We start from the raw sequence: 26,652 nt of genomic DNA, 5'->3' as shown, positions 1-26,652 counted from the left end.
TTTTTTCAAATTTGAATGAAATCCATCCACAGCAGGACTGCCAGGCTGTTCGAATATAAATGAACAGAATTACTATCAAACATTAAGAGATAGATAAATGAAATTCTGTACACAATTTTAGCATTATAAATGTAAATCCATTATCAAATTTTGAAGCAAATCTGTCAAAGGGTTGTTGTCTGTTGGTCTATACTTCTGCAAGCATAAAATTGTGATAATTGAAAAATGCAATAAGAAAAAATTAATTTGACATGTGATCTTGTGACTTAAACTGGAGTTGTGAAATGAAATTTTCTTTCAAACAGTAAAAATTAAAAAAAAAAAAAAATTACATGTTTTTAGTTAACAATTGAAAGTTCAGTATAATATAATGAACCCTTTCAGTATGTTAATTAACCCTTTCAAAGGCCATGGGAAGTATGCTCTCCATCAAATTTATCAATCTTCGAACAAAGTTATGAAGATTTGCATAAATTCGGACACATTTTTCAATAAGACAGAAACTTAGATGCTTCAGTTCATTATCTCACACAAAATGCTGTGTTTTGATTTGTTACTTAATTATTAATTAATCAAATTAATTAATTAAATTTATCTAATAAGTTAAATGAATCTCTTTTCTTAAAACAATTTCAATTCTAAAAATATTTTAATAGACCACAGTTAGAAAAAAAATGGCATTTTAAAGGGTTAACATACAAATTTAAAGTAATAATGACTTCTTATTTTAAATATCAGATCTGAAGTTGAAGTTTATCTATTAATATGTGTTGGAGATGAGGAACTGCAATGAGAAACAAACTGGCCCATGAAATATAAAGAGTTTTGGCTAACTAATTAAATATTCAATAAATTATTCTTAATATTTTCATCAATAAGGTTTGAAGGATATCTTCTCACCAAAAGGTGCATTTTCATTTAATTACATTACATAATCTTTCATCATCGGCAAAGCATCACATGCATTAATATTATTCAAGGGTATTCTATAATCTCTTATTATATCCATATAATCAATCCTTAAATGATATATTTGTCCAAAAATAAAATTTCAGATGGATAATAAGTCTACACTTCTACCAATCTAGAAATTCCAAACCATAAGCAGCTCTGATTAATGACATGAGCTAGCCAGAAAGAATAACTGAATTGAATTAACAGCAAAAGGATATAAATAAGCACTTATAAATAATTTCATCTTTTCATGTTGATTTTATATGTAAAAAATTTTTCATTTTAGTGAAAGTTGAAATTTATGGAATTGTGTTTTAATATTAGAGTGTTTTTACATTACTGAGAGAAGATAATATTCATCTTAATGTTTGAAGATATTCTCTAATTATATTTATAAATAATCAAAACTTCATATATTCAATAAATGAAAATTCCTTTAAATAATAAAATAATTGCAGATTAACTAATTAATTCCAGTTTTTTAATTACACTTCCACTTTCAAATAAATAAAAAGTCTCAATAATTAACATCTATGGTATTAAAAATATCATTTAATATAAAAACTTCAAAGCATAAATTTATATTTACTTCTTCTTTTTATCAAATGCAAATTATAAATCAAGAAATTTATGTACCAAATAACTTTAATTTTGTAAATAAATACAGAAAAACAAAACAAGTAACAGAAGTCAAGAACAAATCAATTCAATGCATTTTCAAATTTGCTAATTTTTGCAGATATAGTTTCACTGTTAGGCTACAACTATTCCCCCATTAAATCCAGAATTTCATTTATTATTGGAAGAAACAAGACTCAAATGATATGAAATTATCATTTTCCAAAATATGCCTTAAACAAGAAATATATAAAAGAAATAACTAGCAATTAACTTAAATAAATCTCATGATATTATAATTAAAATTTGACATTCTCAAAAAAAGAAAATAAATAAATAAAGTATTCACATATAATTTTATAATGCACATTTGTAATGAATAGATTTGAAATAAAATATCAAAAGTACAGTTTTTACAAAATAAGTGCTTTTATCAAAAATCAGTGTTAAAAGATCGTCTAAAATCAATTTCCCGTTGTCGATTTTTCGCATCAAGTTTTTTTCTTTCCCATTTTTTCAATGTTTTTTCTCGTACTACTCTTACTGGATTAAATTTTTCTGTTTTAACAGCAGTTTCATCATTAGCATCGAAATGAGTAACTTTAGGCACTTCTTTATTTTTACCTATACAAGATCTGTCTTTCTTTAAAACAGTTTTAATTGGAAACTTCCTACCATCAGCATTAGGCCCTAGGCCTTTATTTTTATCCCATCCACTCTTCAACATAATTTGAAATCCTTTATTATTTTCTGGGATGTGATAAAATGTTGAAAGATCATATTTATTTTTCATAATTAAATGAGCAATACTACGTTCATGAATAATGGTAGATGTTTTATAAGAAGCTTTACAGTCACTGCAAAACTTTTCTACTTCAGATTCATAAGTGTGAGTTTTGGGGGAAGATTCCTTACTAGAAGAATCAATCCCATTTTGAAGCAGTTTTATAATAGTATCATTCTTCGCCTTCCTTGCAATATCAATCACAGTCATTCCATATTTACATCTTATATCGGGATTAGCTCCTGCTTTTAAAAGATATTCAACAACAGAAAAATGTCCTTCACAAGCTGCGCACATTAAAGGTGTCCAACCATATGCATCTTGTTGATTAATGGAAAGCCCATTTTCTATACATTGTTTAAGTCCTGTGATATTTCCTTGTTGTGCATACAGAAATATTGAATCAGCTTTTATATTACTACCTTGCGAAATATTGTTTGACTTCTTTAGCTTTTTCAGGCATTCTCTTCCTTTTGAAGAGTTCACTGTCTTTTTAGTCGGTTTTTGACACGAAGACGAAGAAACCACTGATTCGTAAAATTGACTCACTTCTGAACCACTCAAACCAGTATCAAAAGATGATTGTTGCTTAACAACGCCATTCGATTTTTGATCAGAAGGTAAAACAAAGGGTATAAGCTTCAGTGGAAGACTATTAACAGCAGACATTTTTGAGAAAAATCTTTATCCTCCAAAAGATACAAATCACCTTATATTATTTTCTTACAAATGTCCATTTTTCAAAAAAATTTAATAGTTTAATGTTTGATAAATCATAAATTATCTAATTATCAATGCTACCACTTTTCTATCTCATTCATAAACATGCACTAAAAAAAAATCTTTAATACCTTTATGTTATCAAATAAAATGCAAGTGTTGCCATTCACATTATACAAAATTTGAATGCATAACATTCATTAAAATTTTCAGGTGAAATATGATAATGAGGAAAGAAAAAACGTACAATTTTTTAGTTTAAGAATATATAGCGAAGAGTTTAAATTAGAAGATAAAAAAATAATTAATATAAATTAAGACAAAGTAAACAAAACATTCACTGAATTGCAATGAACTGAATTCAAATTTCCGTCTCGGTAAAAAATATAATTCCGGTGTGTTTTATGTTTGTTTACGTTTATATGATTTAAGATTTATTATTTCTTCTTGTGGTGTCTATAATTTGTTGGATAAAAATACTTTTTTGTGATATAAATATTGTATGTTTTCCTCAAAAATTTCTCGAATAGGTTGATACTCTATTTATTTCGATACAGTATATATTTTTATAGCTATTCTAAATTAAAGTCTTACTACTATTAATTTTACTTTTCTATTTTTATTTATTGCACTTTGTATGATCAATTGAAACCATGTGAATCATTTTGTGTAATAGGAGTAATCTACTTTTAATTACTTTTTTACTTTCCAGCACTATTTAACATATAGAATAGTTTTTTCTTTTTGCTTGCAGCGATATTTATTTGATGTGCATTTAGTTTTATTTGATTGTTTTAAATTCCCTATTTCTTCAATTTATTCTGATAAAGTGCTGTTGTCATCTTTTTCTTTGTTGCCAAGTAAAAATTTTTAAGAGGAATAATTTTACTTTATTTTTTATATAATTTAGAAATTCTATAATTTCTATATAGAAAGAAGATAAATGATTAGATTGTTTGTTGAATTCATTTATATACATTTTTTTACTTGTGTGCCTATGCCAGCTGATGTGATTATCGTCATAATCTAAAAATTATTCTGACAGAATAATTTTTTGATATTGTTTTATGATGGAACAATTTTTAGATAAGCATGAGATAATTCTGGGGGTGCTGAAAAAGATCGAATTTTGATTTATATGTGCTAACTTGAAATATTAAATTGTTTCATGTATTATGTAACATATCAGTGACTCCATTTGAAAACAAAATAATAAAATATATTTTGATCTGATACTAAACTTCTTTATTTAATACAAAGCTGAAAAATTGCTAATCAGTTTAAATATACCTTATGAGCTGTAAATTAAACTGAAATGAATCATCTCTTTCAGAGTAATAATTTTTGATAAATCAATATCTCAATATGAAATACTTGTAGTTGTTTTTTTTTTTTTTTTTTTTTTTTTAAATTTGCATGATTTGTATATAATTTGATAAGATTATTCTTGTAATGCTTCCTATATGAAAACAAAATATATGTAAAAAAATTTATCATCTCAAAATTTTCTGTTGAATATAGTCACAATTATACTTTTATGGATAATTTTTAGTTAAATTGTTATCAAAATGCTGTTAAACTTGCCTTTTACTCTAACAGATAAGGATATAGAATGAAAAGTGATATATAACCTTTTTGACTTGACTTTTGCATGATTAAAATTTTAAATTCCAAATAAAATGGTTCTTTTGATGATAATCCAAATAAAAGCAAGATTTATATACCCAATAGGGAATGAAGTCTGAGTTCCAGAATGTATATGCCTATTAAATGTGAAAGGATTACTACCAAAGGGCATGCTTTACAATTATTGGTTGTTCTTTTGGTAACAAAACAAGTATTTATTTTGGAAACTAATAAACTTTGCAACTTATTTAGTACCAGTGTATTGAATAAAGAAAAACCAACTGATTATTCTTTTACTTTGTTTTGAAATAATTGGATAATGCTCAGTATGCATATTTTTCTTTCTTCCTGTCTTTGAAAAACTTTTCTTGTTACCATTACATGCAACTCATTATCATTATTTATGTTTATGACATTATAAAAAAGGATATTTTTTCTTGTATTAATCAATATTTGCTTTCTATAATTTTTGTTACTCACAATTTTTACTTGTGGCAATATGTATAGATTTCTTCTTGAAATGTTTTTAGGAGGCTATTATGGATTCTAAAAAGATACAAGATACACAGTCATGTTTAAATTATCTTTCTAAGTTAGAAGAGGCAGCTCAGGAGATTCTGATTGATAAAGAACAGATTGTAAGCTACAGTAGAAGAAGTAATGCACTCAGAGAAGCAAAAAGGTAGGATGATTGTTATACTGTGTTTATATACTAGAAAAAAATTATTTAACATTTTGAGCTATTGTAATGTTTCAAATTCAAAAAATACCAATTATATCTCTGAAAGCTGTTAAAAGAATATATGTAACAAATTCAATTTTAATTTAAAATGGAGGAAATGAGTCTTTCATTTAATTGTTGCTTACAAATAGAAATTTATTAGTCGAAAGTATTGTATTATCGGCAACTAAATTTCCTAGTTGTAACTTAGTTTTATATCGTGTGAGTTAAGGAATATTCATCTTTACATGTTCATTGGGGAAAATGTTTTATTTTTATTTTATGCAATTAAAGAATAAACTAGATATTTATAATATGGTTCTTTCTTTGTAGTTAAATAACCTTTTAATCAGTTTCATATGTTTTTGAAGTGATTTTTATTGTAGCCATTTATACTTTTTTGCTACACTAAAGTAATCCATGATAAATATAGAGTCAATATGGCCAAATATTATTGTTTTCTTTTACATTACATTAAAACATTGTCAAATCAATCTACTGTTTTTTCTTTTATATTTATATATACTAATGCTTATCAACATTTTGTTATCAAAAATATCTGTACCTTGTATGTGTGTATTAAACTGTTTAACTTTTTTCCAGTTTATTAAAACCTTTGTGGATTTTATATTGAATACCATATATACCATATTTTATTATTACCATATACCAATTATATACCATATTTTATATTGAAACTTATTTGAACAATAAGATTGATACTCAAAGAATATAGTTTATACTGTCAGATTTTTTTAGCAGCACAATTTTTTATAGAATGTATAATGTATCCTATCTGATCATTAATAACATTTAAACTAATAACATAAAACCCTTTATGTTATGATTATCAGAAAACCTGGTTTCTTTTCATTTGCTTTTTTGACTGAAGTTAACAATAACTATTTTAGGAGGTCCTGCAATGTAAAGAAAATTTGCCATAAGAACATCTTTTTTCAATACTTGTATATTAACCAGTGATGAACTTTTGGTTGCATTTTATGCCATTAGCAAACATAATCGAGTTTCAACGAAAACTAATTTAATATTTTTGGTGATTTTTTTAGAAATTAATATTTAGTTCAATAAATATGACATCTTTGGCAATTAATCATTAGCATGCAACTAATATACAAATACCTTTCATTTAAATGTGATAAAAAATGCTACAGCTATGAAACAATTTTTAAAGTATACTTGAGAGTTTCTGAAAAAGAAAAATCTGCCCATATTTATCTTTTTACTGACATTTCATGCTGAAAGCTAATATTAAATGTTAATTACAGTGAATAAAATCAGGAAAATGATAAAAAAAAATTTTTCAGGAAATTAAGATGTTTAATAAAAACTATAATTAAGTATAAATTGTTTTTAATAGCATCCCCAAATTTTCATAATATTACAATAATGGCAATGATGAAATACTAGCCATTATAAACCTTATTGGACAGCCATTGTAATATATTGATATTTTATTTTTAATAGCTGCAGCATTCATCAATGATTTAATTTCCCATTCCATTAAGTATTTAAGAAATTACTGACATCATTAAATATTTTAATTAAGATTTGAGGTAATTTCATTATTGTATAATTTTGTACTTTGAAAGTTTGCATGATTTTTATGTATGTATATTTTTTTAGAGCTTTACAAGCAGATTTAAAAAAAGATCCCCCCAATTCAAAAACTTGGATGTGCTTTGGAAATATATTCATTAAATGTCCAAAGACAAAAGCATTAAATATGATAGAAAAAGGTAATTTTAACAAGTCATTTAATAAGCATTCTAGAATTTCAATTAAATAACTGTTTTATTCTATGTACCTTTTAACTTTTTATATAATATATTGAATTGGTATATTTCACCTTTAAAATTCTTCTTTAAATACAGATCATTATTTGATTATTTTTAATTAATAACTACCTGATTACTAACATCACTGTAAAACATTGCAGTGCTTTTATTCAAAATGTAATTAGAAAAGAATTACACAATTAATAAAAAAAATTACAAAAAATTTGCTCCCAATCTATGGCATTTTCTGTAGAAAGACTATATATTTTATAATAATGCAAAGTATTTCAAAATTATAACATAGTAATTGTTAAAAAAAATGTATACTTGTTGTAAAATCTTTGTCAAAGAAAATAATTTATGTGGCATTAAATTCATATTTTATTGGCCAATTTTGAAAACATTTACCATTATTACCAGAATAGTTATCACTTTACTAATCAAAGTGTGATAAAATCTTCTCCAATCAGAAATATTGTCATCCAAAATAAGAGGTATAGCTTTTAGTTAACTTGAATTGAAGCATTAAACTGTCATCCCTAAGAGGCAATTTCTTATGACAAAGTCTGAGTAATTTACCATTTGATAGCTGCATAATGTGCACCATTAAAATACAAATAGGAGGTTATTTGACCATATTATAAATTACCCATCTCATGTATGTGATGATATGTGCGTTGCCATTATTGAAGGGCATCAAAAATCCAACGTAAATAATTATGGCATAAGTGTACTTGGAAATAGATGGATCTGAAAATCAATCATTTGCCACTTTGAAAGAAATAAGAAGTATCTAAATTATTACTAGCTAATGATGTTTCTGGGATAGTTTGTCTTTTGGCATTGCATTATTGGAGATTATTTATTTCAGACAAATACTATTTATTTATGCATTGGGCTTATGATAGATATCAAACCCAAGATACCAGCATGCTTGTAGTTTTGTGACTTTTTTTTTTTTTTTTTTTTTTTTTTGGTTTCTTTGTTTGTTATCCAAACAAATGATGCACATTTATCTAATGGTTTTATAATTGACTATCATTTCTTTTTAATTTTTTTCGCATATATAAAATACTTAATAATAAGTGATAATAATAATTAAATATTTAATAATAAGTGCTCCTATAGTGTAGGCTCACTGTAAATGGTAATTTCTTAATATTTTGCACCAAATGCTAATTTTTATCATGCATATTAGAAGCAGTATTTTCCTGTGTTTTTAAAATTAAAAAAAAATTATTGATTAAAGATTGAAATTTACCCATACTGTTTATTTTACAACTATTATTTTAAAACGTATTTCTTCCTTTTATTTTGATAAATTAATGGATTGTTCAAATCAAAACCACATCTCTACTAATAATAAAAAGAAATGTGTCTGTGTATTGATGTTCTACATGTCAAACCATTTGATTTCGAACCAGAAAACATGGTATATATATTTAAAATTAGGGATTTGCGATGATTTTTTAAAAAATTTCAATTAAGCAAAATCTGGACTTTTTTTCACCATAATTTATAAAAATATTACTTATTATATCATTTTTAATTTTTTAAATTAATTTAAATATATGTATAATTCATTGTGAAAGTAAGGTTTAATTAAGCATTTAAAAACTGCCCATTTAATATGAAATTGAATTAATTATATAATAAATTTTTAACAGTGTCATTATTTTTTATAGATGAAACTTTAATTGATGAAGAGATAAATACCTTAAGAAACAACCTGAAACCTAAAGTTGATAATATTCGAAATTTGGAAGGAAAGCCCGAGCATCCATTTAACTTGAAACCCTTGAGTAAAGATGAAGTTAATGCTATGAAAAAAATATTATATAACCCAGTATAATTAAATTTGTAAACTAATATTGTACATATGTGTATTTTGTCTTATATTTTATTAACAGAATAAAATCTTATTATAAAATAAACATCTGAGTACTGATATACAGTATAGTCATACAATGTAAAAACTTTTTAGGTATCTTCAAATGATGTATGCTCTTCTAGAAGCTCCATATCTTTAAGAAAAGTAAAAAAATATTAATTTTCTTATTCAAAACAGCATAAAAAATAACAGAAAAATTATTTAAAAAAAAGCTTATTCCATTTTAAAACACCCATTATTTAAAAATGGATGTTCTGGTTCTTAGTTTTTAGTTAAATAAAAAGGGTAGCACAAATTATTTTATAATTTTTACTTTTAAATACTTAAACAACTGTGACATATTAAAGTAAAATAATATAATAATGAATATTTTATACTTACACAAATAACATGTATCATTCTTCCTCTGCCTTTACATACCAGTCGGGAATAATTTTATATCTATTTTCCGGATTGACTAGTTTCGAACAATATATAATATCTCCCGATTTGTAACTCAATTTGTAAACAACACTGCAAGAAAAGCAGAAATTTAAAGCAACAAATAACATAGAAAAATTTGATGTGCCAATACAAAATAAATTATGATCTATCAATGGTCCATTTCTTTTCCAATATTTGTAATTAAATCACATTTTTAAAATTAAAATTTATCAAAAATACTTAAAATCATTTCAAGTTAATAAAATTAAAATGACAAATCATATTCACAATTTGAAGAAAGCTATGCCATGTATTATTACGCTAATTCAGAATCATATTATTATACTTAAATCACATTTTTGAATTTACAATAAGTAATTATACATGATATAGTATCTAGTAATTAATATACTATGCAAAAACCTTTATTAATTATATTTGTATCCATGGAGATATAAATAAATTTTACCACATCTGACCTATGAATAAAATGTCACTATGTGTCAATCAAAAGAGCCAAATTGTTCCGAGTTTAATTCCATTTTAAAAACATTCATATATACTAGAACAAAAAAAAAGGAATCGGGGCCAAATTTTATTTATTAATATACTCTTTATATACATTTTTATTTTCATACAATTGGGACTAAATAGTCCACTGTTTGCATTCTACAATATAAGGGAAATATTGATGAATGAATTATTAAGCATATCATTTCTGTATGACATATAATTTCTATTATTTTGTTTAAAAAATAATTCTGTCAATTATTTAAGACATCTTCCAAATTTTATAGCAGTGATTTAGTGTTTATTTTTGCTTTATTTCTTTAATAACATAAAGATATTTAACATCACTTGAAAGATATATTTACTTATAATCATCTTCAATCACAATTCTTTTAAGATAGGTCAAAAATTTATCACAGAAGTTTAAGCAGACATCTGGAGACCATAAGCCCTATAAAGAAATAAATAAAATTATAATTCATATAATTTTTTTAATAGATTGATATTTATAGACAGTAACAAAAAATGCTGTTACCCCAGCTTCTTCTGGAAAGGAACTGACTCGATATACATCAATTGATTTAACAATACCATGATTTGTTCTATTCCCACATACAACTTCTGAAATTCCAGCAAAAAATGATTGAGCCCACCACAGAATTGTTTTGTATCTAAAAAATAATAAAAATTTGCATTATTTTTGACAATGCATAGATTATAAATCAAATGTATATAAAAAGTAGATTAAGATTGTTATTTTAAATAATTAGTTAAAGAAATTATGCCCTTTGCTAAATTTAAGATTGATTCTTATTTTTCACATTATCTGCATATGTGTATTTTTTCAAACAGCAACTTTTAATGAGCATCATATAGTAGGATCATTTAAGCAAAATATTATATAAAGTTTATATTAACTGTTGAAATGAACTCTTAACTGATCTGATCAAGATCGTTCTTCATATAGCTTAAATCAAAAAAGATTATCAAACTTTTATTCATTTCATATGTAAAATGGCTAATTTTTTGTCAAATTTTACAAAAATTTAAATGTGTCTGGTAATATAATCCACTACACTAAAAAAAAGTTTAAAATAAAAACAAATATTTTTGGGGGGAATAAATTACAATGGTTAAATATTAAATCAGTGTACCAAAAAAAAAACCTTTTAACCTTTGACTTATTAAGTTCTATACAATTTATTAATTGAGGCTCCCTAAAACTTAACTCTGCATGCTTCTTTATAAAGCTTGCATAAAAATATTTACTGACTATTCATGTTTACTTATTAAACTTACATGGCAAATTAAATTCTTCTCTAAAGTCATACACAAATTTAAATATCTGTTTCGGATAGAGGAATTAATCTGGAAACCAAATTTCTCAAATGTTCCATTGAGCTTCATTCAAATTTATTTTGCAAATCTGTCTTGAAATACTTCATCTGAGGTTTCATATTTATCACACAATTACTGAAAACTATTTTTATTATTCTTTGTAATGCACTTTTAAACATAGAATAAGGTCATGTGGCTGTAATTTCAGAAATGTGGGCTCTCAAAATATTTGTAGCTGCGAGCTTCATGGCATCCTCAGTAAACTCAGTGATAAGACTAGTATCATAGTTTTATTCTTATCTTTTGCGATACAAGTTATACAAAGGAAGCACTTATATATTCGCAAACAAAGAACACAAATTACCAGAAGATAATGATCATTTAGTTATAGAAAAAAAGAAGAAAAAACAATACTCATTGGGGGGGGGGGAATAAAAAATCTGTAACATACCTAAAGTTTCTTTTGCTTCGCCACATAATTACTTCCTATGCACATTTAAACATTTGGTTACGAGCTTCAGAATTCCCATGTTATACTCCTCTGCTGCAAGTTCATTAAGCCAGATAGTCACTGAATTTTTCATCACTTTTAAAACATTTATCGCCCAGAAACTCTTTCAGCTTAGAGTAAAGATAAAAATTAATAGGAGCAATATCCGGGCCATAGAGAGAATGACCAAAAAATTCCCATTTGAATTGATCCAGCAATTTCTTTGTTTATACAGAGTGAACAAATTACTTAATGAACAGGTTGTCGAACAACATAATATGAAAATTCTGAAGCTCTTCATCAGATGTGTCAAGTTGTTTAAATGTAGGAAATGGTTATGTAGCAAAATGAAGGAAACTTTAGGCATGTAACAGAATTATTTTTTTCTCCCAAAAAATATCGTTTTTCATTTTCTATAACTAAATTGTCTTTATTTTCTGGATGATCCTCATAGTAAAATCAATTAATAATCTGCATATGAATTATTCCTAGGGCTGATCTTTATGTATTCTCAATGGATTCTACTTATCAACAGTAGAATGAACTGTTGATAAGAATTCTAGAAACAGTATGTGACCCATGTTACATATATTTCCTTAAATTTTCAATGTATTTTTTTTTTTATGTATTTAAACAAATTTTTAACTTTGTACTTTGAATCCTTATTAATTTGGATATACTTATACTAAATAATTAACTCAACTTTAGATTAAAAGGATTCAAGAATACACAAAATCAATATTCATTTTGTACATTCTTAAATCCTCATATTATTCCAAAATTCTCTAAAATTAATTCACTGGGTTATAGCCTCATTCTGTAGTTACATAAAACATGGGTATTTATTCAATCATGATGGAGGAAATGATCAAATGGATGCCAGATTATAGAGCTTCATAGTAAACATAAATATGACTTTTTGACTGCAAATTGATTATAAATATGACTATAAAATTTTGTTTCAACAAATAGTGACATTTTCATTCCCACTAAGAAATTTAACCAATATGGCTCACATATCACTACATGGAAGCTATTAAGAATGTACCTTCTAATTTTAGATGATTAGAATAACATTTTAATCAAATTCCATCAAAGGACTTCTCTACAGCACCTATACGAAGACATTCTGCACAATAATTTGATGTTCACAAGCATTTGTTGAAACTGCATCGCTAAATCATAAATACAGCTACTTTTGGCAACTCATTGTTCACCCATCATCCATATTTTAAAAATAATTTTCAAATATATATATATATATATATATTCCCCAGCTACAAACACTACATTGATTTCACCAATTTTTATTTTGTATGAAATTAATTTTATCAATAGTCACATGAATTTCATATCACGTCAATGAGGCTCTTCTCTCAACCACAGTCCATTTCTGAAAACCTTCAAAAGCATTAATTCACTGCTTATTCTCTCTGTAGAATGTCTCCGACAAAATATTCCAGTCACAATCAAAAAATAAGTTACCAAATAACTTAAGTAAAGGGTAATCTGTTCCCACATTCATTTTTGAGAAATACTGCAAATTAAAATTACACAGAGACTTCAAATTCAACAACAGGACTGATTCCATTGTTTTACAAGCATAGCTAACCAATCAGAATGTTCTACAGTTATTATACAATTTCCATTATTTTCAGATGTATTTCATCAAAAATTCATTGATATGATTCTATTAATATCATTAAAGTGGTAGCCAAAGATGCTTGGTTAATAAAATTAATTTGGACATGTTAATCAAGAATGATTAACTACATCTTATCACAAAAAGTAAAATAAAAGAATAACTCTAAAATGGAGAGGAAAGTGGTAGAAAACCATCAATAATATATTGAGGGATTATGAACATTCATATAAAATAAATTTTGTTGAAATCATTTCTGTGTTTTGGGCTGGCGAACTCTATCGCAGAATTATATCATTGAGAATGTCCAGTGAAGTCCTCCTTCCCTAATTTCTCACAAAAATAGAAGGAGACAGACAACATTTAATGATCTATTTAGGTGCCATAAGTTTTCATATGAAATCAAAAGTATCACAATCAATTCTGCAATTTTAGCTGGCAAACTCTGTCGCAAGATTTCTCCATAGAAAAAGCATCACCAAGTTTTGAAAAGTCAAAGTTTTTCGATTTCTCACAAAACTGGAGAGAAGAGCAGGCCGGTGACCATCTGGGGGTCATAAGATTTACACGAAACCAAAATTATTGAAATCTGTTCAATGGTTTTGACTGAGAGACCAGATTTTTGGCTTTCCCTATTATTTTAAATATATAGATATCATTCCAAGATTAACCTGTCTCCTGATATGCTATATAAGTAAATATATACATCAAGGTCGAATGCTTTGATATTGATATACCATATAAATAATTTATGCTGTATCTTGGTGGATCTATCTTGAGTATATCAAAATATTTTATCACATAACTGTTTCAGTTTTAGAAGAATTACTAGAAGAATACTTTTTATTTATTATTCTGTCTGTAGATGTAATTTAAATTCATACAGTGAGAAATTCTATGTCTTGTACATAATCTCTGGTATATTTTGCAGATTTAATTTCACTTTTCCTGGTATTTTTTATAACTTCAGATTTGCAACACTTCGAGATTTAAATTCATCTACAGCAAAGGGTTGCTATTTTAAAAAGATTAGATATGCATGAACATTTTTTTCCAATGTTGGATCATTTTATGCACAAAGGATTCAAGAAGTGTTATTTTATTTCAGCCTATTAAAATGCTTCATCCAGTATAATCCACTAGCACAAAGAGCTATTTTTATTTCCTGATATTTTACAATTGATAACTATAAAATCTTATTCTGACAGAGCTAGACTATCTAGAATTTACTAGAAGCCGATACAGGCATAAAAAATTACTGTAATATTACATAGAAAAATGCAATTTTGATATATTCATCATAGTATGTTATTCAAAGGAATTTATTTAAGAAGTATTTTTATTTTTCAAGGATGTCTATATGAAAAATTAGATCTTTTTTAAGATAAAATATCCACTGCTGGTTCTGCAAAGAGAATTTAAGAATCTAGATGACTGGTTAAGATAATGTCCTAACATATATCTAATAAATAAGCAGTTATTTCAATATTAAATTTTCATTAAATTTCAACAAAAATTATATACCAAGATGAGTTATAGAAACATTAGAATTTCATTATAACAACATATAATACAATAATTTTGGAATTATAGAAAACATTTTCCACTACCAACCTTTATGTGACATTCCACTAATATAATTATTATATTGTTTGGAATATCTGCTTTTCTGTTTTCAAGGCTTGTGTTAAAATTAAATATTTTAAAAGCAATCGAAAATACATATTAAAAATATTTATAAAATTACTTTTAAATGACAATTAGATAAAACAGCAAATTTATAATTTCAAACAAAGAAAAAAAATTATAATTTTTTAAAAACTTATTTATAAACAAAATTATATACTTATGAAAATGATATTCGCCAACTGCTGTTGTTCTAATTCTACTTGTTTTTATTTCAGTGTAACAGGAGGTATCACCATTACCATCAATAATCTTTCGATAAGGTATAACAGCATCCATTTCAGCCTTATATAGTAAATTATGTTTATTTAAAACACTTTTCAATATAACACAATATTCTTCTAATTGATGTGTTGTTGAGGACAAATCTGGGTCTCCATCAATATGGTCTATAAGAAAAAACAAAAAGTATTCCAATGAAAATCCTACACAGAAATCATAAATCAGAATTCCAGCATTTAAAATAGAATGGTATAGTTACAAAAGTTAAAAAGTATGGATAAATAATCACATATATTATGAGTGAACAAACAACATATTTTATATTAAAATCCAGCAAATAAAAGCAGTTCATAAACAAATTGCCAGAAAACACATGCATACATACAAAAAAAAAAAAAAAAAAAAAAAAACAGGTGTCCTTAAATAATAACACAGCTTTGTTAAATAAAATTTTTTAGATAAAATTTTATTTATTACTATCATTATTTAAATGAACTGAAAAGGTAATCTGATACATTTAATAAGATAGCATATCATTTATTCTCATCAAATAATTTTGGAACAGCCCTTTTCATCAAAAGGAAAAACCATATTCCCGATAGATACTTGATTTAAGATGTTAATCAATATTGGGAAGTGAAAAATTTGTTTTTGCTTATATTAAAGACCAACAGAATCAAAGGTGGAACAATATCAACTTAAATATACTACAAAGCTTATTTCTTTTACAGATTTAAAATCTCAATAAAAATACCAGCAGATGATAATTATGATAATTTATTTTGGATATATTCAATTAACAGAAAAATCTTTTATCTGTCGCCTACTAGTTAAGAAATCCCACTATAGTTTCGTTGCGAAATCTCTAAGTTAAGCCACAGATGTTCTTAAACTTTTGTCCATTATCTCTCAATAGGAGTTGCATATATTTCAATTGGCACTTCAAACAGTGAAATTACAAATCATTTTAAAGTTAGAAAATTTTAGAGTGATAAATAGATAATATTTATGCACTGAAGACCATTATTCAGAAAATTAATAGCATGCCTTTATGAATTAAAATTTTGATAAAAATCAACCACATTACTTTATTCCTGCAATTTACTTAATCACTGAAGTAGATCTATTATTTATTATGATATTATGCTACTATTTATTATGATACATAATTACTAACATCCATGTTTGTATTTAATATTCTTGATGCAACTGCCCAATATTTATAAAACTTTAATAGCAAAGTGAACATGATAATAATAATTTTTTCATCAACCTGCTTATGTTTTTCCTCCCTCTATGATAAGTGAAATTTCTATGATATTTTACAGTAATATGTCTATAAAAGTCTCGGTAGTCTATAATATAACAAATTATCCTCAATGAGAGAAACATATTTGAATCAGCAAATTAAAAAAAAATTATTATAATTTCTTTATGATTAATTTCAAAACATATGTTCCCCCTAATGCTAAGAAAGAGAAGTTTATTCCAATATTAAATAGCCATTCTTACTGAAAAGCTGTCAAATATTTTTCTCCTTCGGTTTCTAAAGAGCTTAAATTATTTCAACTTTAAATAAAGAAAGACCATGACGCTGAGGATAAAAGAAATATATATATATATATATATATATATATATATATATATATATATATATATGGGATCTACGTTTATTATGTAATGAAATATCAATGTCTTATGTGACAAATAAAAAGAAGTGATAAAAACATTTAATAAAACTATTTTAATTTCTTGGATTCAATTAAGTTTTCATCTCAATGTTTTTTTTTTCAGAAGATTAAAATTTTGAAAAATAAGAAATTAATAAATAAAAAAATGAAATCACCTGAAATATAATCATATAAATCTAAAACACAAGCTACAATAACTAATAAGTAAAAAGCTAAAGATAAATTGAACATACATTTTCTGAACATTTAGTAAGTTTAAATCTGAAATCAAATGAATGAATATAAAACTTGCTTAACAGATATTCTTCACTACAATTTTGATTTTTAATTGCAGAGGAATTAATGAAATTATTTTAATTAATATGTAAAATTATCCCTAGAAATATTAAAGGAGAAGATATATGTTAACATTCTACAAGACAAACAGATCATTAGATTTAGTGTTACCAAATTTATTCTTTAAAAATATGAATTAATAAAAATTAGCAAGGTTTTGGATACTTTCTAGGATATCTGAAAATATTTTTCATAGAACAAATATTCATATACTTAAATTTAACAAAAAGATTTTTAATAACACCCAATTAACAGCAATGCAACTTTTTTCTAAATTTCAACAACTTTAAAAGTATTTTTGAGCATAATTTTGATAAATAGATTTAATTGTTGAAATGAAATTCAAATTGAACATTCAAACTAATGTTCAAAGCTAAGAAGGAACGAATCTAGTAATTATTTGCTCAATTTAAATAAGGAATCAGGAAATGAAATTACATTACTGCACAAGGCAATGCACATTTAGAAGAAAATCCAGTGCAAAGTTATTAAAAGACAAGCAAGCACAACTTTAATACCTATCAAAATCTGACGTGTAAAAATATTTTATTGAGAAAATTACAAATATCTAGACATAAGAGATTTAACTGAATAAACACAACTAATATTTCTGGCAAACTAGTCAATCTCCAAAAGTGGCTAATAAGATAACTCACCTGTTGTAATGTACTGTTCAAATTTGTACCCCCAAGATTGGAACCTCTGCTGTTGCTCTGATGCATTCTCATTTTCAGCTATATCAGTATCGGAATCGATAAGTGCAAAATAAATTATGCCATTATATTTTGATGCACATACTTCCCATTGATTTCGGAAACATTCTTTTATGTATGGAGTGCAACTAATTAAAGCCAATGTTCCTCTGCCTGTTACAAAATCTATATTAGACCTACGAAAAAATTAATTAATTAACATTGTATAAAACATATTTGTAATTAAATAGTAAATAAAATGGTCACATCTGATGACATTAAATTGTAGGTCTAAACTAAAGAATACGGTACAATCGGCAAATTATAATTTTTAAATGGTAAATATGCCAACCTAATTGTACTCTTTAGTTGATATTTGATGAGTTTCCTACCGATTGGTACAATTCATAAAGATTGGCAAAAAAATATGTAGCATAATCTTTAGTTTTACTAATTAAAGAAGCATTAGATAGTAAAAATGATTTAAAGTACAGATGAAAAACAATGCATTAATATTACGCATTCATGGATGTTTCTGTTAATCTTGGTTTTAACACATGTTTATGGTGTTTCAACCAGTATAAAGTTTGGTACATTTTGCTAATAGCCACATAGTTATGGGACACATCAGTTGAAAAGTTCACATTTAAATCAAGATATAAACCTCGCATTTTCAAAAGCGGTATCAAATATTTCATTTGACTTTTATCGAAATGAATTTTTCGTCTGGCATCTATTGAAAAATGACCGATTTCTTTTGGTTTCCCAAACAAAGGTATGTTTTGCCCATCTCTAGGCTGAAAAGGAGATTCTTGTGGATCAATTTCTTCTGAATCAATGCAGGAAAAGAATATTGTTGTCATTGTTCATAAAGACATGCCGGCAGCAAAATGTAAACAATAACATTCCATTCACAAATTTGTTGTTGCCTGATTCAGTGATATAATTATAAACTAAGTTGTGCTTCGCAAGCAAATTAAAATTAATATTATTACATTTATACTGACTATTTATATTAAAAAATATAAACATTGTCATCGTCAAATTTACACGAAAAAAAATATACTTATAGTTAAAGAAAAAATTAAAAAAAAAATTTGATCAAATAAATGAAGTATTATAGGAAATTTCATAGTTTTTAATGTTGAAATTTATTTAAATAAAAGGAAATCGACATTTTATTGGAAATACACAAGAAAATAATTACTTTTTATAATTTTCTTTTTTTGAAAAGCGTCATCTAGCGTTAGCGAAAGCAAACTTCATATGCACTAAGGAATGAATGAAATGTTCTATTTTAATCGATCTTCATCTATTGACGATATTCCGTCTGAAAAAGAGAAATCGGAACGTAACATTTTCATGAATGATATGTTTACTAGTTGAAATTTTATAAACAGCAATCGGTCGCTGTGAAGGTGCCAGAATTTAAAAATTAAATGTAGCATTTATATTATATAATTTCATTTGGATAAACTGCACAGTTAATGCAGTGCATATATATTTCTTTTGCTCTTGTTTTACAAATAGTATGTTAGAATTCATATTCTTCACTGAATAGTACTCGGTTTGTATAAAATGTGAAGAATGAGGCACAAAGTCATATGGCTTTGTGTATGTTGCCTTTGATTTAATTTGGAATATTTATCTATTGATTATCTGGATATCATAGAAAAATGAGTTGGGGAATCGAGTTATGGGTAAGGATTTTATATCTATATTTAATGTTATTCCGATTTTCCAAACTTTTATTGTTTACTTTTTAACTCATTTTCTGCAACTCTTTTTAAATTTATTTTGTTTTTAATGACTATGTAAATATTATTTTATTATGTGTATTTGATTTGTGATATAATTTTATAATTATTTAGTGTATGAAGTTTGTATCATCTTGTGAGACTGGAGTAGAAAATATAAATATAGTTTTTGAGTCATTCAGATATTTGAATAACAATTTCAAAAACTTTTTCACTACTGCCGTGGTGAATAACATTTGCCTATTATTTTGCAATGAATATATTTTTTTAATAATAGTACATCATTTTAAAAAGAAATCTTGAATCAATCAATTTCATTACTTCTCAAGAATACTTAAAGTATTGAATATCTAGTTCTCAAAATAATGTAGAAAAATATTGAAATTTTTGCTGAAATTATAATCAATTCTATGTGGAATACCAATTTTCATCGTGTTTGAATTGCAAAAACATGTATCAATATTTGATATTTCTAATCATTTTTAAAGGAAAATTGTTGTCAATCTCATATTTTCTATAAGTGAGTAATTGTGTCTTAATTTCTGTGTAAATGATTGCTTGTAATTAAGTGGAATTTTAAGATGCATTTGAAAAAAAAGCATTAATTTTACAACTACATATAAGATTATGGTTTATATTACTGAAACACAATTGTTTATTCTTTAATAGTTTACTATAAAATGTAAACAAAAACTACTTATTTAAAACTTTCTGATATATTTTAATGAAAAAATAATTTTTAGCATTCTTAGCCTTCTTATATGTACCGAGTATAAATTCATATTTTTATGTTAATTGCAAATTTCTTAATATTAAGTTGTAAACTTTTACTTTACAGAGCATAGGAGTTTTTTAAATTCAGTTTACATTTTGAGAATCTAAAGAATTTTTTTTTATTGTAGTTTTAGATAAATAATTAATGCAATCACTTTTCTCTTTTTTTTTTTTTTTTTCTTCTCTTCATATGTTTATTTAGTTATTTGACAACTTTATTTCAGTATTTTCCATTAGATGCTTTTAATGTTTTGTTTTCATTGGTAATGTAGTGAAAAAGATACTGTCTTAATTTTTTCCTCGGTTATTCTTTAAAAAACTATATGAATTTGAATTATTTCCTATTTTTTTTAAATTGATTTTACAACTTTTGCTTATAGTTTTTGAACCCTACAAGAAAGATATTTTCATAAAACAAATTTCTACATTAATGTCTAGGACATAATTTAAAAAATATTGTGATGTTTATGATATTCTGCTTAACATAATTTTAGGTAAAAATACTTGTTATTTTGATTCTGCTGCAAAATTTTTATACAACTCTTGTAATTGGCATAATATGAAAGAAATGTAGTGGCTGCAGTTCATAATGATAACATTTTGTTTGATTCTTAAAATTATTTAATTGATTGAACTAAAAGTTATTGTGAGTTAATAAAAAGTATTTATATATCTTGCAAGTCAGCATAAAAAATACTCAAAATTTATATATATATATATATATATATATATATATATATATATATATATATATATATATATATATATATATATATATATATATATATATATATATATATATATATATATATTAATAATTATTAATTTTTAAGATAAAAATAGAAATGAAGGAATGTTTTGAATTTTTTTCATTTTAATACTATATTTTTTCCAGAAATGTATGGATTTAAATGAAATAGCAATTTTAGAAAAAGTTAATCAGTTTATTTTCTTTTTCTTAAAATGAATAACTGTTTTCCTGATAAATTGTTGCTTAAAATTAAATATTGTTTTGCCAATGAATTTGAATTTAATGAATAAAGTATAAATTCAACAAGCTGTTATTTTACTAACCGTCCAATAAAATGATTTTATTAATGGTATTTTATTTTTTTAACATATTTAAAAAATATTAGGAAGTTTTTTTTTTATATAAAATTATGAATTTTGGAATTATTTAGTATTTATGTTATGTCTTTGAATTTATTTTCAGTATTTAATAAAATATAATATAGATTATAAATAATTAGAAAAAAATTTTGGATCATATTTTTAAAAACTCAGAGCCAGGCTTTATCTAAAATTGCTATAATAATAATGTTTCCCAATATTAAAATTGCAGTTGTGTGTAAATTCATTATTTGCAGTGATAAAAACAAAATTAGTACTGAATTTTCTTTTAACACATTAGAAATTGCTATAAAATGAAGTACATTATTTTTTTAGATAAAGCAACAAAGCTAAACATATAACATTTTTAAAGAATATCTGTTTGAGAAATGCATTCTATACTAAGCATATGTAATATGTATTAAAATTTTATTAAAAGGTAAATTTTTGTGGCTAGTTTCAGCAATATTATGTGTTCTTGCTGATAAACTATAGTGCTTTAAAAAAAATTTCTTGAGAAATATCTGTTTATATATGATATTCAAAGTGTATATAGTGATTTATAACATATACACTTTTTTTAAATTTTAAAGTTGTTTTTAAAAAATTTTACTTTTTTTTCTTTGGTCTTTGAAGCACGTGTTATTAACCTTTCATTGAAGTTATAAAATATTTGTAAAGTAAGATTTTGCCATCTACATTCATTTTGTTATTATAATTTGTTAAACAAGATTTAATTTAAGTATTTTTTCCAACAGGGTTTCTACAAGACTACTTAGCATTTTAATTTTACCACAAAATTTAATTGTAACATATCATTATTACTGAAACCTCATTGATTCTTTTTATTGATTTCAATGGTAATGCATTATTAAGATTTTAATTTCAATGAAGGAAGTCTCTTATTTGTTGTCTGATTTTTGTTTCTTAAGTCTTATTCCATAATATCTTAATCCCTGCAGTTAGTTCTAAATTTCTTTTCTTTTCCTTTTTTTTTACATATATATAAAGTTTAATTGCTTTTATGAAAATAGTTTTCTTAGTATTGTTAAATAATTTTGCACTGAATGCATTTACTGTTGTTATTAATAAAGAAACAATTTTTGGAGAAAGCAATCTTTCCTTCCATCAATTGCAGAATTTATTAATTGAAAATAATCTTTTATAAAGTTCTTCATTCTGCATTGCATAAATATTTAATAATAATTTCAGAATTTTAAGATATCTATTCATCAGAGCATAATATTCAGTTTAATAAATAAAGAAATTGATGCAGTTTTATTTAAACATATATTTATGTTTCTAAAATTCGTATTCTTTAAATGAAATATTTATTTAAAGTTTATTCATTAGATTAAGAGTCATTTGAAACGATTCATACCGATTACTTTCACTTGAACTAAAGACATGTCTACTTTCCCCGTGTAGCCTTAAATCGTCACACTTGGATTCGCTTCGTTACCATAGAACGGCGCCTCTCCTACCGAAGATGATTCGGCTGGAGAATTATTAGGTTATTAGAGATAAGTTCATTGTAGTAATTATGACACGCACTTTCGCTTTTACTACAAGGTCGTCAGAGACAATGAGTTTTAGCCTTAGATTTTCGTCCTTAGTAGATTTAAATGAACAAAACTTGACCATCTCTTAAGGTAGCATTTTATAAAGAGACCGTGAATTGCAGTATTTTTACATATTTTGATTCCCCTTTAGTTTTGAATCTAGATTATAAAAGGAAATTAACATGAAAGGTACTATCATTGGACATAAACTGACATTGAAAAAAAAAAAAAAGAAGACAGGTGCTCAAATATATAAGTTAACGGTTGAACTAAAATTTAACAATTATTTGTAATTAATTTTTAAATATTTGCACTGCAAACAAGTAAGGTCCCCCCCCCTTTTCGCGGTCTCATAAATTTTGCGTTAGTCAACCCCAGTTGAGATCACGACATGCATATTGAGAATCCTGGATCTAAAACTATTTTCTTCCGTAAAAAGAAAGCAAATATGGAAATTTTAGATATCAGAATAATGATCTACGTTGTTATTCTATGTAATCTCTTATTTATATCTGATATTAATCGATGCTTTTCGTATAGTAATCATTAGACGTTAATTTCACCAATTTTGCAATGCAGTCAAAAGTTATTATATTTGTACGATACTTTATCTTATACTTAATTAAAATTATTCTTAATCATTTTTCGTATAACAGATTTTAATGACATTTTTTGTCTTATTAAAAATTATGTTTCTTTATAATTAAAACAATGATAATATTTCAGTGTCATAATTATTTAACCGCTTGATAAATTTTTTAGCTTTCCTGATTATATTGAAATTATTATTCTCTGAGCCATCCTTTGTTCCCTCGAAATAAATTTTTGTTTTCATTTTATAGTTATACTGTAGCAATCCAGAATCTACCATAGCTTTTTTTTTTGTTGTTGTTGTTATAATAATTAACGGTATGAAGAGATTAAAATATCCAAAAAAGATACTGCGTTCGAAAACTCTCCCATCTTAAAGATATTGCATTCGAAAGCCACAAGAAACAATTTTCTTGTGGCTTTAACACCAATATTTAGTTTTAATTTTCCTTCAATATAGGTCCAAAATAAAATTCCTAATCGTTCTCTGACCAAAACCGTAGAAAATTAATTTGATATTTCTCTTGTTGTTTCGGTCCATGCAGATTTCTTACATAGAATGATATGTTTGCCATTTTCACTTATTTTATTAAATCGATTTTAATGCATTTAACTTCCGAGAATGCCTGCTAGAGCTAGATTCGTACACGTAAATAAACAATTGGAATCGTTAAAATATTCGATTATCTTTCACCTTTTAGACTTCTTTGACCTGCCTTTTTGTGAACACGATATTTCAAAAATAAGATGAAATTTCAGTTCAATGAACTTTCGCATGTTGCCTTGCTCTAAAATTGTAGAGCTGCATTGGATTTAGAACTAAATCCGGCAATTAGAAGAGATATGTTTCCATGTAGTCAATTAAACATGCAAACATTTTAATAAACTATAAGTCATAGACTGGATTCAAACTTCTCAAATTTTCGTGAAAAATAATTATAAACTGCAATCGCATTCGAATTGAATAGACTACTCTCGAATTTAGTTATTGCATTTCATTTTGACTAAGGTTACCTTTTGCCGAGGAAAACGGCATTGCGCGGCGTTCCTTTTTTTATTCGAATTGAGGAATTTTATTCCAGAAAATTTTTCCTTCCTGATTAATAGATTCCTTGTTTGAGGGTTTTTCTATCGGCAACTTCTGAACTTGAACTACCAGTTCGTTTGTTTATTTACTTTCTTTTTGTCGGTATCGCGAATCCAAATTATTTTCTTTCCTACTGAGATTTCTCCCTTCGAATTGAATATGGTAATAAGTCTCTTATAAAGAACAGGAAGCGGAAACTCTGCTCTTACAAGAGTTATTAAATTACACTGTTGTTTATATTTTGATCGATATGCGTCTTCATTTTTATGAAGTTGCTGGTAATAAAATATTTTTAGTGTGATTAAGTTTTTAGACTTGAATTTTTTTATGCAAATTGCGCGATTCGTTACAAGCAGAATGCAATGGCTGATCAATATCTTTTTATCTTATGGAGTATTGTTGTCAGCTGTCATTAAATCCAATTTTTAATCCGTCAATGCACGCACTAGATCTTTTTGACCTCACGCTTTCTCTTATGTTTAGAAATCCTAGAAATTTATCAAAGTTTATTCCTTCATGGACGAGCTAGAAGAAGAATATTTGAAGAGCTGAAATTAATGAAACAACGTATCTCCTTTTCACGGAGAACTGGGGTCAAATTGATCTCTGCGTGTGCTATCGTTTCAGATTTCTTCTCGCAAGCGTTCCTATTCATAATGAAAATGATGATAGCTCAGATTTTTAAATATTGATGAAATTTTGGAAAGTGATCATGATACTGAATCTGAACAAAACTGTAGAAAATACTCTAGAAAAGCTGATCGAAAGTCTTTTCCTGTTTAATAATAAAAAAAATAACAAATTCTTTTATAATATGCACTTTTTATAGTAGAAATAAATTTTCTTGTAATGTATATTAATAATTCATTTTATTCTGAATGAGTAATGATAAAAAAATTGTGAGTCTGTATTTAAAAATGAAAGATTAAAATTATGAATTCTCAAGGTTGTATGTTTATGCTTCGTTTTCTTAAAAATTTCAAATGCAAATTAGATTTAAAATCTAAGTTTTGTTGTTCTTTCAATATTTTTATACAGATAAAAAATTACTTTAAAAATAATAAATTGTGTTTTAATATAATGGGAGGGGGGAGGGAAGAGATGACATAGAAAAATGTATGAAAAAAAGGGACTAAATTCATTTTGTTTAATTATTATTATTAAAAATCGCATTTGTGTTTTAAGTGGAATATATCTGCATGAAAAATATTCATATTCTCTGCTTATATTTTATTTTTTATACCAATAATCAATAAGATAAAGAGTAAGTGCGAGCTGAAGGATTAACAAAAGTTTATACATCAGCAGTTACATGTGTGTGTGTGTTGGCGCTTTACAGGCCGGAGTGTTTTCCGATTCAATAATATCTGTCTTGGAAAGAGAGGTGGGGAAGGGGGGGGGGGGGGAGTGACCCGCGGCCGAGCTCTTATTGACAACCCCTTAAGAAGTTTCAGTATCTTCACCGCTAATTAATTACTTCTCTAAAGCTTTCGGATATATAACATTTTTAATTTATACGCAATTGTAATTTTACATGCACTAGGTCTTTTTGATCTCGCACTTTCTCTTATGTTTAGAAATCCTAGAAATATTGCTCAGATTTCCCATTTTAGAATATATATATATTATTA

General features: G+C 25.6%; 4 protein-coding genes across 11 annotated transcripts in view; 2 read left to right on the top strand and 2 right to left on the bottom strand.

Annotated features, from left to right (window-relative positions):
* Window positions 1–1,909: 1,909 nt before the first annotated feature.
* Window positions 1,910–3,203, bottom strand: LOC129981269 (G patch domain and ankyrin repeat-containing protein 1 homolog). The gene has a single exon (XM_056092041.1). The coding sequence runs from the start codon at window positions 3,023–3,025 to the stop codon at window positions 2,006–2,008; it is 1,020 nt and encodes a 339-aa protein (XP_055948016.1). The 5' UTR covers window positions 3,026–3,203; the 3' UTR covers window positions 1,910–2,005.
* A 160-nt stretch (window positions 3,204–3,363) lies between these two features.
* LOC129980831 (p53 and DNA damage-regulated protein 1-like) lies at window positions 3,364–9,147 on the top strand. Of its 4 annotated transcripts, none has more exons than XM_056091244.1 (4): window positions 3,364–3,471; window positions 5,233–5,384; window positions 7,068–7,180; window positions 8,905–9,147. In XM_056091244.1, exons 2-4 carry the CDS (start codon window positions 5,242–5,244, stop codon window positions 9,069–9,071), a joined length of 423 nt encoding a protein of 140 aa, XP_055947219.1. In that variant the 5' UTR covers window positions 3,364–3,471; window positions 5,233–5,241; the 3' UTR covers window positions 9,072–9,147. The 4 variants fall into 4 exon arrangements, with proteins under 4 accessions (XP_055947219.1, XP_055947222.1, XP_055947220.1 ...); XM_056091247.1 differs by having other exon boundaries at window positions 3,469–3,576; XM_056091245.1 differs by having other exon boundaries at window positions 3,469–3,606.
* Window positions 9,112–19,026, bottom strand: LOC129980830 (decapping and exoribonuclease protein-like). 2 transcript variants are annotated; one of them, XM_056091243.1, is made up of 7 exons: window positions 18,660–19,026; window positions 18,105–18,337; window positions 15,360–15,588; window positions 10,579–10,714; window positions 10,409–10,494; window positions 9,492–9,623; window positions 9,112–9,243 (listed from the first exon to the last, which is right to left on the bottom strand). In XM_056091243.1, the coding sequence occupies exons 1-6, from the start codon at window positions 19,001–19,003 to the stop codon at window positions 9,506–9,508; spliced, it is 1,146 nt and encodes a 381-aa protein (XP_055947218.1). In that variant the 5' UTR covers window positions 19,004–19,026; the 3' UTR covers window positions 9,112–9,243; window positions 9,492–9,505. The 2 variants fall into 2 exon arrangements, 1 of the variants encoding a protein (XP_055947218.1); XR_008785255.1 differs by lacking the exon at window positions 9,112–9,243 and having other exon boundaries at window positions 15,442–15,588.
* Window positions 19,027–19,461: 435 nt separating this feature from the next.
* Window positions 19,462–26,652, top strand: part of LOC129980829 (formin-binding protein 1-like) — a 62,940-nt gene continuing 55,749 nt past the window's right edge. For 3 of the 4 annotated variants that reach the window (XM_056091242.1, XM_056091239.1, XM_056091238.1), the window contains exon 1: window positions 19,463–19,840. In XM_056091242.1, the coding sequence (XP_055947217.1) occupies window positions 19,817–19,840 (24 nt within the window). In that variant the 5' untranslated portion in view covers window positions 19,463–19,816. Of the gene's footprint in view, window positions 19,841–26,652 lie in introns of all 4 variants that reach the window. The other variant, XM_056091241.1, reaches the window with a different exon arrangement.

Source organism: Argiope bruennichi, chromosome 8 (genome assembly GCF_947563725.1).
Source record: "Argiope bruennichi chromosome 8, qqArgBrue1.1, whole genome shotgun sequence".
NCBI classification, from domain to species: domain Eukaryota; kingdom Metazoa; phylum Arthropoda; class Arachnida; order Araneae; family Araneidae; genus Argiope; species Argiope bruennichi.
Note: the sequence above shows the minus strand (reverse complement) of the source record. Positions and strands in the feature narration are given on the sequence as shown.

Coding starts and splice junctions, on each gene's coding strand:
- LOC129981269 (XM_056092041.1), bottom strand. CDS start 3,025: ATGTCTGCTGTTAATAGTCTTCCACTGAAGCTTATACCCTTTGTTTTA.
- LOC129980831 (XM_056091244.1), top strand. CDS start 5,242: ATGGATTCTAAAAAGATACAAGATACACAGTCATGTTTAAATTATCTT. Junction 5,385..7,067: donor GCACTCAGAGAAGCAAAAAG/GTAGGATGATTG, acceptor ATATTTTTTTAG/AGCTTTACAAGCAGATTTAA. Junction 7,181..8,904: donor ATTAAATATGATAGAAAAAG/GTAATTTTAACA, acceptor TATTTTTTATAG/ATGAAACTTTAATTGATGAA.
- LOC129980830 (XM_056091243.1), bottom strand. CDS start 19,003: ATGACAACAATATTCTTTTCCTGCATTGATTCAGAAGAAATTGATCCA. Junction 10,715..15,359: donor GGCGAATATCATTTTCATAA/GTATATAATTTT, acceptor ATTATTTTTTAG/ATACAAAACAATTCTGTGGT. Junction 10,495..10,578: donor CCTTTCCAGAAGAAGCTGGG/GTAACAGCATTT, acceptor ATTTCTTTATAG/GGCTTATGGTCTCCAGATGT.